Here is a 13612-nt window from a genome sequence, read left to right on the forward strand (position 1 = left end):
GAAGTTTAAACAACAACACATCATGCAAGCTACTTTAAAAACGAGAGCAGGGGAGAATAAATTCATAAAACATATACATAACTTTTATTTTTATGACTAAATTATTATTATTATTATTACACACTTTACAAGAATAGAGAAACTGGAAATAAAATGTATAGATTTCACATTTCAGCTGAGTACTGTGAGTACGTACTCAGGACGCATATCATTCTCAGCTGTCGCAATGCACTGTAACGGGTTAAAAACAGCTTATTTATTACAGGAGTCGTGTTTGAGTTTCCGTAATGCTGTACAGCTCCTTCCGCTATCAGCACTTCCCACTCTAAATAAGCCACGTATCATTATTTCCATCACATTTTCCACCGACCAATTAGCGCTCCGGACCCCCGAAGGTACGGCAAGAAATCCCTTCAGCAGTTACTCAGCCTTAGCAACGACTTTGATTGACACGACAAGCTAGCCATTCAACTGCTACACCAATCATCTTACGACTGACTGAAAGTCGCCTTTCTATTTGTCAAAATGTGCGTTTCAAGGAGCCAATCGCCAACTCGCTAGCTCCATCCACGCCACGGCTGCTGTTGAAAGATGGATCGGGCGTTTCTATCCAATCAGTGTGCGGGGACGGGGCGGGCGGAGTGTTGTAAAGCAGGCTGGTCTCGTAAGTGTAAAGGGAGTAACGTGGGGCCCTGGTGGCTGTTTATGTTTACGTCAGAGACTGTTGTAAGTACGGTGATTCACACACTTGTTTTCTTTTATTTCATCTCGCCCGCTATTTATTTGTATCAATGTGCCTCCCCCCCGATGGGAAAGGGTTTGCGGTTTGGAAACCTGAGCATTTCTGTGGTTCTTCTGCTCCTGCTGAAAGCGCTCACGGGGACATCGTACAACTCGGCCGAGGGGAAGCCCGGAGCTGCCGCCGCTGCTGCCGGGGCGGAGGCCGGCGAAGATGGTGGCAATGCAATGGAGAGAGGGCTGGAAAGTGTGTGGGCTGCAGCGGCTTTCGGGGATGTGACTGTGGAAGACGACGAGATCGCAGCTGCTGAGGAAGCGGGCGATTCAACAGCGGAATCAAGTGGGGACGGAAAGATGAAAAGGTTAATAAAAGTTATTGTACATTCGTGAAAAGGACGTTCACATGATCATTTCGCAAGTACTTTTAGCGTTAGAGGCAAACTATATACTGTTATTGTAGTAAAGTCCTGTGCCATTCCTAGTGGAGTAGCATCAGTACAGTTGTTGTGCTTGGTTTGTGGTCGGCGACTTGTTGTTAATTTGTCTGGACATCGTTGGGTACGAATGGGATTCATAAGAATCCAGTAACTTGATTGTATTTCATGTTATATTTGCATTTCACACTCGATTTGTTTACTTCATTTAAATGCCACTTTGTTTCTTACTTTGTCGAGACAGATCCTGGTTGTTACAACGTAACTTGGTGCATGTCTATCTGACTTGCTACGGCTCGGAGAGGCAAGGGGTTTCGTGTTATTTTGAGTTTGGGGCAAGAAGATATTTATACAGGAATTGAGCAAATCCTAGTGAAGCAAGCTGGTCCTTGGCTTCAGACTGTGTGACTCCCCCTGCAGTTAATACCAGTATTGGGGCAGACGCCCTCATTTAAACAACACGCTTTTGCTAGTTTTCAGGTGCGTGCCTGCGTGCGTGCGTGCGTAAACTGAAACATCAGTTTGAACGTTTGTTTGTCCTGACAGGTTTCTTAATCTCATCTGCGCTACTAGTGCATCATTGTACTACAAGGGAAGTCATTTATTCGCAACATCTGTCTTTTAAATTGCTTTCTTGAAAGTCTTTCGTATAACTGCAGACCGCTTTAAAATGATAAAACGCTTCGTGTAATTTTTTTTTTCAACCAGTGATACGTTGTTTGTTGGAGTCGCAGAATTAGAAACTTCTCTTTTAATGTTATTCCGCAGCAGAGAAAGGCTTGACCAGCTGCAGTTGTGATTTGTGCGCACTGTCCAGTCCCTTCATGTTTCCATCGTAGTTACACAGACTGGTGATCGTGCGCACTGTGTCCCAGGTAAAATACATCTGTACCTGAGCTCTTATCAGGCAGGACATAACCTGCTTCTTATGGCTTGCTTTTTAATAGATAGTTATGATTACTAGTTATTTGCACTTTACATCCTAACACTGAATGTAAAGAAATTGATCTCAATTACTGTATACCTTTTGTGAAGAAGTAGTTTGTGGGAAATTGGAGTACACACCTCCTAACTGGAAAAGCTAAAGCACCGGTACTTTCAGGGCAAACTAGGAGTACATATTTAAACTAACAAATCGAACAACTCGACACGATGTAAAGAAAGCAGGTGTTCTGTTAGATCTGTCTGGACCTGTGCTTTATATGGATGGCCATTTCCCTCTGAGTTGTAGTGCAAGTTGACCTCCCATACAGAAAGCAGCACAACTGATTAAATATGGAGCTATCAGACTAAAACAAACTTTACTGATATTGTACTCCAGATATATCGCCTCTAATTCTACTCTGTATTCTGCAAACTAAGAAGGTGGCTGTGGACGCGGTGCAGAAACCTGAAGTCTTCACAGATCTGATATGTGAAGCTTCCTAGAAAAGTCACTCGGATATTACGGAATGTATTTTTGAGGTAACAATACAAGTCACGCTGTATATAATCTTGGATAAACTGAATGTCATTCCATATGAAATCAATCAAAAAAACAGCTGTTTTTCACTTGACCTTTTGCACATATTAATTATTATTATTGTCTTTGTTAGAAAAGGTTACACTGTGATTGTAGGCCTGAGTGACCTCCCATTCATGAGATACAGGTCCTCACAGCTTGACCCGATTTGGACACCCACCCTATCTTTACATGGGCATAACTGCCTCCATAATTGACATGAAAGCTGGTGTTGGTGTCGTTTTTAAAGCTCTCAAATAGGAGTATATATTCATTATCAAAATTGATGTGAAGTACAAGACAAAAGTTGTGTGAATCTGTGACCTTTGACCTCACCCAGGTCAAATCACATAACCTTGGATTTTTGTCAGTTCTTGATAGATTGTAGCCCATTGGTTGAGGCACAGTACAGAGCTGAATGCAGAGTGTCGGGTGACTCTAAGTGAAGCGATTACACACCTAATACAATTAAACAAAAATATTTATTTGCATTCGAGTACACTCGCCTGTTACAATGAAGCTGCAGTGAACTGGTGACAAACAACTACAGGTGAATTAAATATAAATCAATACTGAATTGTGCAGGTTTAATTTTGTCCCCACCAGTGGTACTTCTGTCAGCCCATGTTTGGTACTTTAAGTGATGCTTTTCCAGGAGCTGTAATTACCACTGTTCAAATCCAATGAATCGCTGAGCCTGGAAAAGAACACGTACTGATAGAAGTGGTGGAAATGTAGATATTTCAGTTTCAGGTCTCTGTCCTTATATTCCTTCATGCAACACAATTGACCCCTCCCCTATGCTTAAGTTGCCCTTTCCCTTCGTAGCCACTCTGTCAAGGGTTTTGATGCTTTGGCATCTCCTGATGTCAGCACATCGGTCCTCCGTATAGACCAAGACATTGGGACAGCTGTCAAAATATGAACTTGCTGACTTCGACTGATATTTGAATTACATTTTTCCTTCAGCTGGGCCATCATCTTTTGATATGCCTGATCCTGCTCCTTGATTGTTTCACGGTCTTCTACTTCTGTTTGTGGAAAACCTTTCTTGGCTTTCTCTTCATTGCTTCTCCGACCTTCTTTACCTTCTGAGCTGCATATACCTTTTGTGACAATTCCCTTCTCTTCAGTGGAGATTCTTGTATTGCCTCCAAGGCCTGTTTATTTGTGAAATGTCATGTTCCTTTTCAGCTTTTTAAATGCGTTGCTTTCAGGTTGCTTGTCTTGAACAGCATGAGGGCTGGATTCTCTGAACTCGACTCCTTGGGGTCCCTTTGTGTTGAAGGTGATGTTTGGTCTTGGTCAGGAGGACGATGGGCTAATAACTTCATACAAGAGTATCATAACTTCTGGCCAGACACAAAGTTCAGCTTCTGCTGATCCTTGATCAGCTTCTTTAAGGTGCCACCTTTAGTGTGGCACACTCCACGATGCTTTGAAAATGGGTCACGGCATGCTTTGATGTCTTCAACGCCAAGAAAGTCATTCAAAGTACTTGCCATTTATGTAACAAATTGTCTTCAATATCAAATAGACTGTAAAACTGCAAGAATTTTAGCTACAAACATTTAATGTCAAGAATGTTAAACTGATAAGTATAATATATAAATGTTTTTGGAAGAGTACCAGGTTTAAGGACACACCTTAGTTGGGTTTTCTTGTTTTTCACTTTATAAAGGACACTTTTCAGTATTGATCTGTATATAATTCACATGTGCTACACTTTAGTCGCATGTGTTAACAGGCCAAACTGGTTGGTTAATTAATGTGACTCTGTTACAGCTGCACCAGTTCACTGCAGCTTCATTGTAACATGCAAGTGTACTCGATTACAACTAAATATTTTTGTTTAATTGTTAGGTGTGTAATTGCTTCACTTAGAAGACTCACTTGACACTCTGCATTCAGCTTTGTGCTGTGCCTCAACCAACGGCAGGCACACAATGAAACTTGCAGGAAATGTAGATCAGGGTCTAGGCTTCTATCACACTGACAAAAATCCAAGGTTACGCGAGTTGACCTGGGTGAGGTCAAAGGTCACAATCACACAACTTTATCTTCCACTTCACAGAACCTTCCATAGAATGAGAAGATAGTGCTCTTCGAGAGCTTTAAAACAACACCAAAACTAACTTTCTGTGTCAATTATGGAGGAAGCGATTGCACCTCTGCCTCTATCGTTTCTATAGAGGGTTGTATTTGTAGTGCAGCTATCCTGTGGTGATGCTTTTGCACCTCTGCCTCTACCGTTTCTGTAGAGGGTTGTAATTGTAGTGCAGCTATCCTGTGGTGATGCTATTGCACCTCTGCCTCTATCGTTTCTGTAGTGGGTTGTAATTGTAGTGCAGCTATCCTGTGGTGATGCTATTGCACCTCTGCCTCTATCGTTTCTGTAGACGGTTGTATTTGGGCACACTGCAACTACAATCTAAATGAATTACATTCACCAGTGTTGGTGTATTTTTATTATTATTGTTGTTATTATTATTGGCTCTGCATCAGTGTCTGTATTTAATTTTCATTGCACACTGCTTGGGTTGTGTGGGGCTTGCCCTGGTGATGTAGTTCTGCAGTGATGAAATGCAGAACTTTTTAAAACTGCATAATAAAATATGGATTGGCTTTACAAATAAGAAACCAGAACAAAAGCAAACACTTCTGTTTCCTGTGTAGGGTATAGACCAGGGGGCACAAGGACCCAGCAAACTCGTCTGTCTCCATCTCCCATCTGCTCAGCCATAGATATAAAAACACTAGATAGGACACGCCTATACACGCTCTGAGGGGCAGGGTGCGAACCCGCGGCCATGCTGCCGAGGGACGGAAGTGCATTCCCTGTAAGGCAACAGATAGAAGTGGAGACGCAGAAGAGGTGTTTAACTGTTTAAACTCTGGCTTCAAACGGTAATATATTAGGACTACAAATATTACGTGAAACTATTGATTTACAAAAACATATTTGTTTTGATTGTTCAATAAAAAAAAAAAACGCTGTCATTGAAATAACTGTATCATTATCCGGTTAAGTGTAAATCGGATTTTCCAGTTATTAAATGAAAAATATGCATTGTTGTACTTGTCGTCATCATTACCTGTGCTTATTTGAACTTGTCTGACACGAGTCACTTTTTGAACATGTGTATTTGCTACTGATTTCAACATTGCCCTCACGACTGATGGTAATTTACAGACACACACGCCTAATATAGGCTATTTCTAATGATGAATACAAAGTGCGGTTTTCCAAAAAATTAATGCGGTTCATTACCATGTTAGTGATTTTATTTAATGGAATATAGAAAGACAATGTAGCAGATTTTAATGGAAGAGTAATAGGAAAATGAACACAATTGTTGTAGTTATTTTGCAGACCGCTTTTTCCAAGGCAATTTACATGGCATAAAACACATTAATACGACACTCAAGCACACTGTCACATTATGAAATTGCAGTTCTGTTTTAATACTGTGAATGGAAAATTAAAACGTACGTGTGTGTGTATATGTATATAATATTAATTATACAGCATTTTCAGAAGAGGTTGAACTGCAGTGTACAAAAATGCAGTGTACAAAAATGAAGGTAGAATAAAAATAAGAACATAAGAAAGTTTCCAAACGAGAGGAGGCCATTCAGCCCATCTTGCTTGTTTGGTTGTTAGTAGCTTATTGATCCCAGAATCTCATCAAGCAGCTTCTTGAAGGTCCCAGGGTGTCAACTTCAACAACATTACTGGGGAGTTGGTTCCAGACCCTCACAATTCTCTGTGTAAAAAAAGTGCCTCCTATTTTCTGTTCTGAATGCCCCATTTATGACCCCTGGTCCTTTGTTTCTTTTTTTTAGTTTGAAGAAGTCCCCTGGGTCGACATTGTCAATACCTTTCAGAATTTTGAATGCTTGAATCAGATCACCGCATAGTCTTCATTGTTCAAGACTGAACAGATTCAATTCTTTGAGTCTGTCTGCATATGACATAGCTTTTAAACCTGGGATAATTCTGGTCGCTCTTCTTTGCACTCTTTCTAGAGCAGCAATATCCTTTTTGTAACGAGGTGACCAGAACTGAACACAATATTCTAGATGAGGTCTTACTAATGCATTGTAAAGTTTTAACATTACTTCCTTTGGTTTAAATTCAACACTTTTCACAATATATACAAGCATCTTGTTGACCTTTTTTATAGCTTCCCCACATTTTCTGAGTCAACATAAACTCCTAGGTCTTTTTCATGGATTCCTTCTTCAACTTCAGTATCTGATATTTATAATGCACATTTTTATTGCCTGCGTGCAGTACCTTACACTTTTCTCTATTAAATGTAATTTGCCATGTGCCTGCCCAGTTCTGAATGCTGTCTAGATCATTTTGAATGACCTTTGCTGCTGCAACAGTGTTTGCCACTCCTCCTATTTTTGTGTCGTCTGCAAATTTAACAAGTTTGCTTACTATACCAGAATCTAAGTCAGTAATGTAGATTAGGAATAGCAGAGGACCTAATACTGATCCTTGTGGTACACCACTGGTTACCTCGAACAATTTTGAGGTTTCTCCTCTAATCAGTACTTTCTGTTTTCTATATGTTAACCACTCCCTAATCCATGTGCATGCATTTCCTTGAATCCCTACTGCGTTCAGTTTGAGAATTAATCTTTTATGTGGGACTTTGTCAAAAGCTTTCTGGAAACAGATATGCTTTGCAATTATCCATTGTCGATGTTGCATCCTCAAAAAAATCAAGCAGGTTAGTTAGACACGATCTCCCTTTCCTAAAACCATGCTGACTGTCTCCCAGGATACTGTTACCATACAAGTCATTTTTCATTTTGGATCTTATTATTTTTTTTTTGTGTGTGTTTGTTTTTTTGTTTTGTCCCCAATGTAGTGTCCAATTATGTTTGTTTAGCTCAGCTCACCGCTACCACCCCTGCGCTGACTCTGGAGCAGCAAAGACGAGCACACGCTGTTCTCCGAAGCGTGTGCCGTCAGCCGACCACTTTTTTTCACACTGCAGACTCACCATGCAGCCAGCCAGCGTTGGTGGACAACGCAGCTCTGGGCGTTGGTGGACAGCGTTGGTGGACAACACAGCTCTGGGCAGCTTACAGGCAAGCCCGCAGGCACCTGGCCAGACTACAGAGGTTGCTGGTGCGCGGTGAGTCGAAGACACCCTGGCTGACCTAAACCCTCCCTCCCCCCCGGACAGCGCTCAGCCAATTATGCGCTGCCTCCTGGGAGCTCCCGTCCTCAGTCAGCAAAGGAATAGCCTGGACTCGAACCGACGACGTCCAGACTGTAGGGCGCATCTTGCACTCTACGCGAGTGCTTTTACTGGATGCGCCTCTCGGAGCCAGATCTTATTATAGTTTCCATAAGTTTACATATAATAGAAGTCAGGCTTATTGGTCTGTATTTACCTGGTTCGGTTTTGTCTCCCTTTTTTTATGGATTGGTATTACGTTTGCAATTCTCCAGTCTGTCGGTACAACCCCTGTGTCAAGAGACTGTTGCATGATCTTGGTTAGCGGTTTGTAAATAACTTCTTTCATTTCTTTGAGTACTATTGTGAGGATCTCATCTGGCTCGGGGGATTTGTTTATTTTAAGAGCTCCTAGTCCCTTTAACACTTCTGCCTCTGTTATGCTAAAGTTATTTAAAACTGGATAGGAACAGGTCGACCATGTGAGGCATGTTGTCCGTATCCTCCTTTGTTAAAACGTCTTCAGTTTGTTATATGCGTAGCTGATGAAATGTAATCTTTTAAAATATATTAGTGTATATCTCTTTTCAGACAATGACCCGAAACACATGTGCATAGCAGCCACTGCATGCATGCTGGCAGAGGGGATCAACTGGGTCAGAACACCAGCAGAGGAAGTAGCTTGGAGTAGCCTCCTGAAATAATGAAAAAAAACAAATGTGTATTTATTTATGCATTGAAAACCAAATGTGTATTTATTTATGGATTGGAGTCAACTCGTTCAAACACCAAAGCATGCTGCAGCGGTGGATTTGATTCATATTCACGTTAGGTTTGTCTACATGAAGTGCGAATAGAGAACTAGCCTAATTTCCTCTTCTTTCGAGAAGAGCTCCTAGTCCCTTTAACACTTCTGCCATCTGTTATGCTATTCTCAAAGTTTCTTCAGGAAGGGTTCAGTTCTCTGAGCTGCAAAAACAAATAAAGCTAGAGCTTTTTGGGTGTTTGGCAAGCCAAGCTTGTGGCGGACTGCTTCAACATATAGAATAGTAACTGTGTCTACATAGCGCAGCATGGTCTCCTGTGCCCCAATGAGATTGGCTATACCAAATATACCCCCTTCAGGAAAACGTACTTTGGAGTGGACCTGCTCTCTTTTCCCAGCATAAATGATCTGGGGACACAGCATATCTCCAGAACTAGCGAGCGCAAGGAGGAGAGTAATTTGCAAGGCTGCAGGACGAACTGGAACTTGTTTTGATCCCTTCACCTCCAGGGTCCACTCACTAACTGGACCCACCCTAATACAGGTACATAAAAATCCTACAAAAGCATTCCAAACCTGACCAAATCCGAAGTACTGTACTCTACCATAATAAACACTGTATAAAACATTAAATAAACTGGAATACAGTGTTTCAGACTCTAGTGCAGTACTGTTTCTGTATGTGACACCATGATGTAAAATACTGTACTATCATACTGTATTTAGAAGCAGTAGTGCTGTACCCTACTCTGCCTCTACACATACTGTACTGTATTAATGCTACGAAGCAGCGCCGTGCTCAAAGATAATGTTCGTACTCTGCAGAGGAAACGGTACTACAGCATGCAGTAAATGAGATCAAAACACTTTGTTTTTACATAAGTTTAGTACTGAATAATAAAATGTAAGCTTCCTATTGCGACAGTGCAGCACAATAGCTGTAATTGTTCGCTTAAATTAAACACAATGTATTAAAAATGGCAACTAAAATAATGCTCTATTAATGTATTCTGAAAATGAGCAATCACAAAGGGATATACAGTGAACAAGCTACCAGTAACACTTTCAAAAGTAAAACGCAAAAAAATAAAAACAAACCTGTTTGCTGCCAGTTGATGATTGATCAGTTCCTTAGGAATGGATTCCTTCGTTACTGTCTCCTTGATTCTTGTAAGAAACCCTTCCTTCAGTTCGAAATTTGGCAGCAGTTTTTTTTTTAACAGCCTTTGTTGCCTTTCTCTTGACAAATCCCACCCGTATCATGAGAGACGTGGCCCAGGCACGACCAATATCAACTTCTCTTGAGAGGCTTGGTTTCTTGTGTTTTTAAAATTCCAGTTGCTGCCGCAATTGCAATTGATTGATTGACTATGCCTCCAGCTGCTCTAAGGTTAAGCAAGTCAATTTTGTACATCTTTGTCATATTCACCTAGCATGACAGGACGGCCACGGCGTTGAAAAGGCAACTCGAACACATCGTCGCCTTTCTTCAGGTTTACAACATCTAGTTTTTTAAAATGTCTTCCAGTAGACTCGTTCAGGCCATGTCCCAGTTCAACAGAGTACTTCCGAACGGCGTCAGCGTTTCCATTGAGTGCAGCGTACCTGGCTAGTTTGGCTTGTGTTGACGCGTCATATACGTGATCAGGTTCTCTTTTTGGTCGGTCGGTGGCCTCAATAACATTTTCATTGGCAGATGCTACTGCTCTTGCTTCAGATGGGTTTTCTTCTGCATTTGGGTCAGGGGTTCCTTGGGTGGTTTTTTAAACTTTACGCAGTGGAGAAGCACGGTTACAAAAAATGAATGCAACCAGGCAAGTGCAGTAGTGTACAGTGCTGGCTGTACCATGGCAACTGACAGAGCGCACATGACCTGCACTGTAGACTGCTGTGTGTTGCGGTTGCACCTTTCACATGGATACTGTACACCGGCTGCAATTTTTTTTTCCAGTATGTCACATGTATTTTATTAATATATTTCACGGCACATTAATTTTGTGTATATGATTAATGCGAAATTCTCAGATTTCTTGCTCTTGAAATTTTACAGTACTTTCTGTGTACTTTGTTTTTGGTCCCTTTTAAACGCTCTGTATATACAGTGTGTGTGTGTGTGTGTGTGTCTGTGTGTGTGTGTATATATATATATATATATATATATATATATATATATATATATATATATATATATATTACACACACACTGCCTTGCAAAAGTATTCAGACCAATTCTCTCATTACTGAATTACAAATGGTACATTGAAATTTCGTTCTGTTTGATATTTTATATCAACTCCAAATCAATTGTAAGGTGACATTGGTTTTATATTGGGAAATATTTAAGAAAAATAAAAAAACTGAAATATCTTGCTTGCATAAGTATTCAACCCCTGTGCTGTGGAAGCTCCCAGTTTACACCGATGAAAGAAATTGCCCAAATGAGGACACAATTACCTTACCATTGGCTTCCACCTGTGAACCATTAAAGTTGCTGTCATTTTCTGGATAAAAACCCCACTGTTGAAGGATCATTGGTCAGGCTGTGAATCTGAAGGAAAATGAAGACCAAAGAGCATTCTACAGAAGTTGGAGATAAAGTAATACAAATGCATAGATTAGGGAAAGGGTACAAAGTAATATCCAAGTGTTTGGATATCCCAGTGAGCACAGTTGGATCAATAATCAGGAAGTGGAAGCTGCATCACACCACCCAGGCACTGCCAAGAAAAGGCCATCCCTCAAAACTCAGCGCTCAAACAAGAAGACTTGTGAGAGAAGCCACAGAGAGGCCAACAATCACTTTGAAGGAGCTACAGAGTTCAGTGGCTGGGAGTGGAGTAATGGTGCACCAGTCAATCATATCAAGAGCTCTGCATAACACTGGCCTGTATGGGAGGGTGGCAAGAAAGAAACCGTTACTCAAAGTACCATCTGAAAGCACGTCCGGAGTTTGCCAGAAAGCATGAGAGTGACCCAGCTGCGATGTGGGAAAAGGTTTTGTGGTCAGATGAGACCAAGATAGAGCTTTTTGGCCAAAACTCAAAGCGCTATGTGTGGCGCAAACCTAACACTGCCCATGCCTCAAGACACACCCTCCCTACAGTGAAGTATGGTGGTGGCAGCATCATGCTGTGGGGATGCTTTTCATCAGCAAGGACTGGGCATCTTGTTAAAATTGAAGGAAGAATGGATGGAGCAAAATACAGGGAAATACTGCAAGAGAACCTGCTTCAGTCCGCTAAAAAACTGAAGCTTGGGAGGAAATTCACCTTTCAGCAGGACAATGATCCCAAGCACAAGGCCAAAGCAGCATTGGAATAGCTCAAGAACAAAAAGGTGAATGTCCTACAGTGGCCCAGTCAAAGTCCTGATCTCAATCCCATTGAGAATCTGTGGCACTATTTGAAAATTGCAGTCCACAAGCGTCGTCCAACCAACCTGAACAACCTGGAGCAAATCTGCCAAGAAGAATGGACCAAAATCACTCCGACACTGTGTGTAAAGCTGGTACATACTTACCCCAAAATACTTAAAGCTGTTATTGCAGTGAAATGTGGCTCTACCAAATATTAATGTGTGGGGGTTGAATACTTATGCAAGCAAGATATTTCAGTTTATTTCTTTTAAAAATATTTCCCAACATAAAACCAATGTCACCTTACAATAATTGATTTTGAGTTTCGGTGTTTTAAAATAAAATATCAAACAGAATGAAATTTCAATGTACCATTTGTAATTCAGTAACATGAGAGAATTGGTCAGGGGTCTGAATACTTTTGCAAGGCACTGTGTGTGTGTGTGTGTATGTGTAAATACAGTACTGTGCAAAAGTTTTAGGCAGGTGTGAAAATTCAGTAAAGTAAGAATGCTTTCAAAAATAGACATGTTAATAGTTTATATTTATCAATTAACAAAATGCAAAGTGAGTGAACAGAAGAAAAATCGACATCAAATCAATATTTGGTGTGACCACCCTTTGCCTTCAAAACAGCATCAATTCTTCTAGGTACACTTGCACACAGTTTTTGAAGGAACTCTGCAGGTAGGTTGGCCCAAACATCTTGGAGAAATAACCACAGTTCTTCTATGGATTTAGGCAGCCTCAGTTGCTTCTCTCTCTTCATGTAATCCCAGACAGACTCGATGATGTTGAGATCAGGGCTCTGTGGGGGCCATACCATCACTTCCAGGACTCCTTGTTCTTCTTTACGCTGAAGATAGTTCTTCATGACTTTCGCTGTATGTTTGGGGTCGTTGTCATGCTGCAGAATATATTTGGGGCCAATCAGATGCCTCCCTGATGGTATTGCATGATGGATAAGTATCTGCCTGTACTTCTCAGCATTGAGGAGACCATTAATTGTGACCAAATCCCCAACTCCATTTGCAGAAATGCAGCCCCAAACTTGCAAGGAACCTCCACCATGCTTCACTGTTGCCTGCAGACACTCATTCGTGTACCGCTCTCCAGCCCTTTGGCGAACAAACTGCCTTCTGCTACAGCCAAATATTTCAAATTTTTACTCATCAGTCCAGAGCACCTGCTGCCATTTTTCTGCACCCCAGTTCCTGTGTTTTCGTGCATAGTTGAGTCGCTTGGCCTTGTTTCCACGTCGGAGGTATGGCTTTTTGGCCACAAGTCTTCCATGAAGGCCACTTCTGACCAGCCTTCTCCGGACAGTAGATGGGTGTACCAGGGTCCCACTGTTTTCTGCCAATTCTGAGCTGATGGCACTGCTGGACATCTTCAAATTGCAAAGGGAAGTAAGCATGATGTGTCTTTCATCTGCTGCAGTAAGTTTCCTTGGCCGACCACTGCGTCTACGGTCCTCAACGTTGCCCGTTTCTTTGTACTTCTTCAAAAGAGCTTGGACAGCACATCTGGAAACCCCTGTCTGCCTTGAAATTTCTGCCTGGGAGAGACCTTGCTGATGCAGTATAACTACCTTGTGTCTTGTTGCTGTGCTCAGTC

General features: G+C 41.4%; 1 protein-coding gene across 1 annotated transcript in view; it reads left to right on the top strand.

Moving 5' to 3' along the window:
* The first annotated feature begins 622 nt into the window (after positions 1-622).
* LOC117421266 (eukaryotic translation initiation factor 2-alpha kinase 3-like) overlaps positions 623-13612 on the top strand; it is a 50764-nt gene continuing 37774 nt past the window's right edge. Inside the window, exon 1 of the mRNA XM_059034810.1 lies at positions 623-1100. Coding sequence (XP_058890793.1) covers positions 706-1100 — 395 coding nt within the window. The 5' untranslated portion in view covers positions 623-705. The remainder of the gene's footprint in view (positions 1101-13612) is intronic.

Source organism: Acipenser ruthenus, chromosome 1, assembly GCF_902713425.1.
Source record: "Acipenser ruthenus chromosome 1, fAciRut3.2 maternal haplotype, whole genome shotgun sequence".
Classification (NCBI taxonomy): Eukaryota; Metazoa; Chordata; class Actinopteri; order Acipenseriformes; family Acipenseridae; genus Acipenser; species Acipenser ruthenus.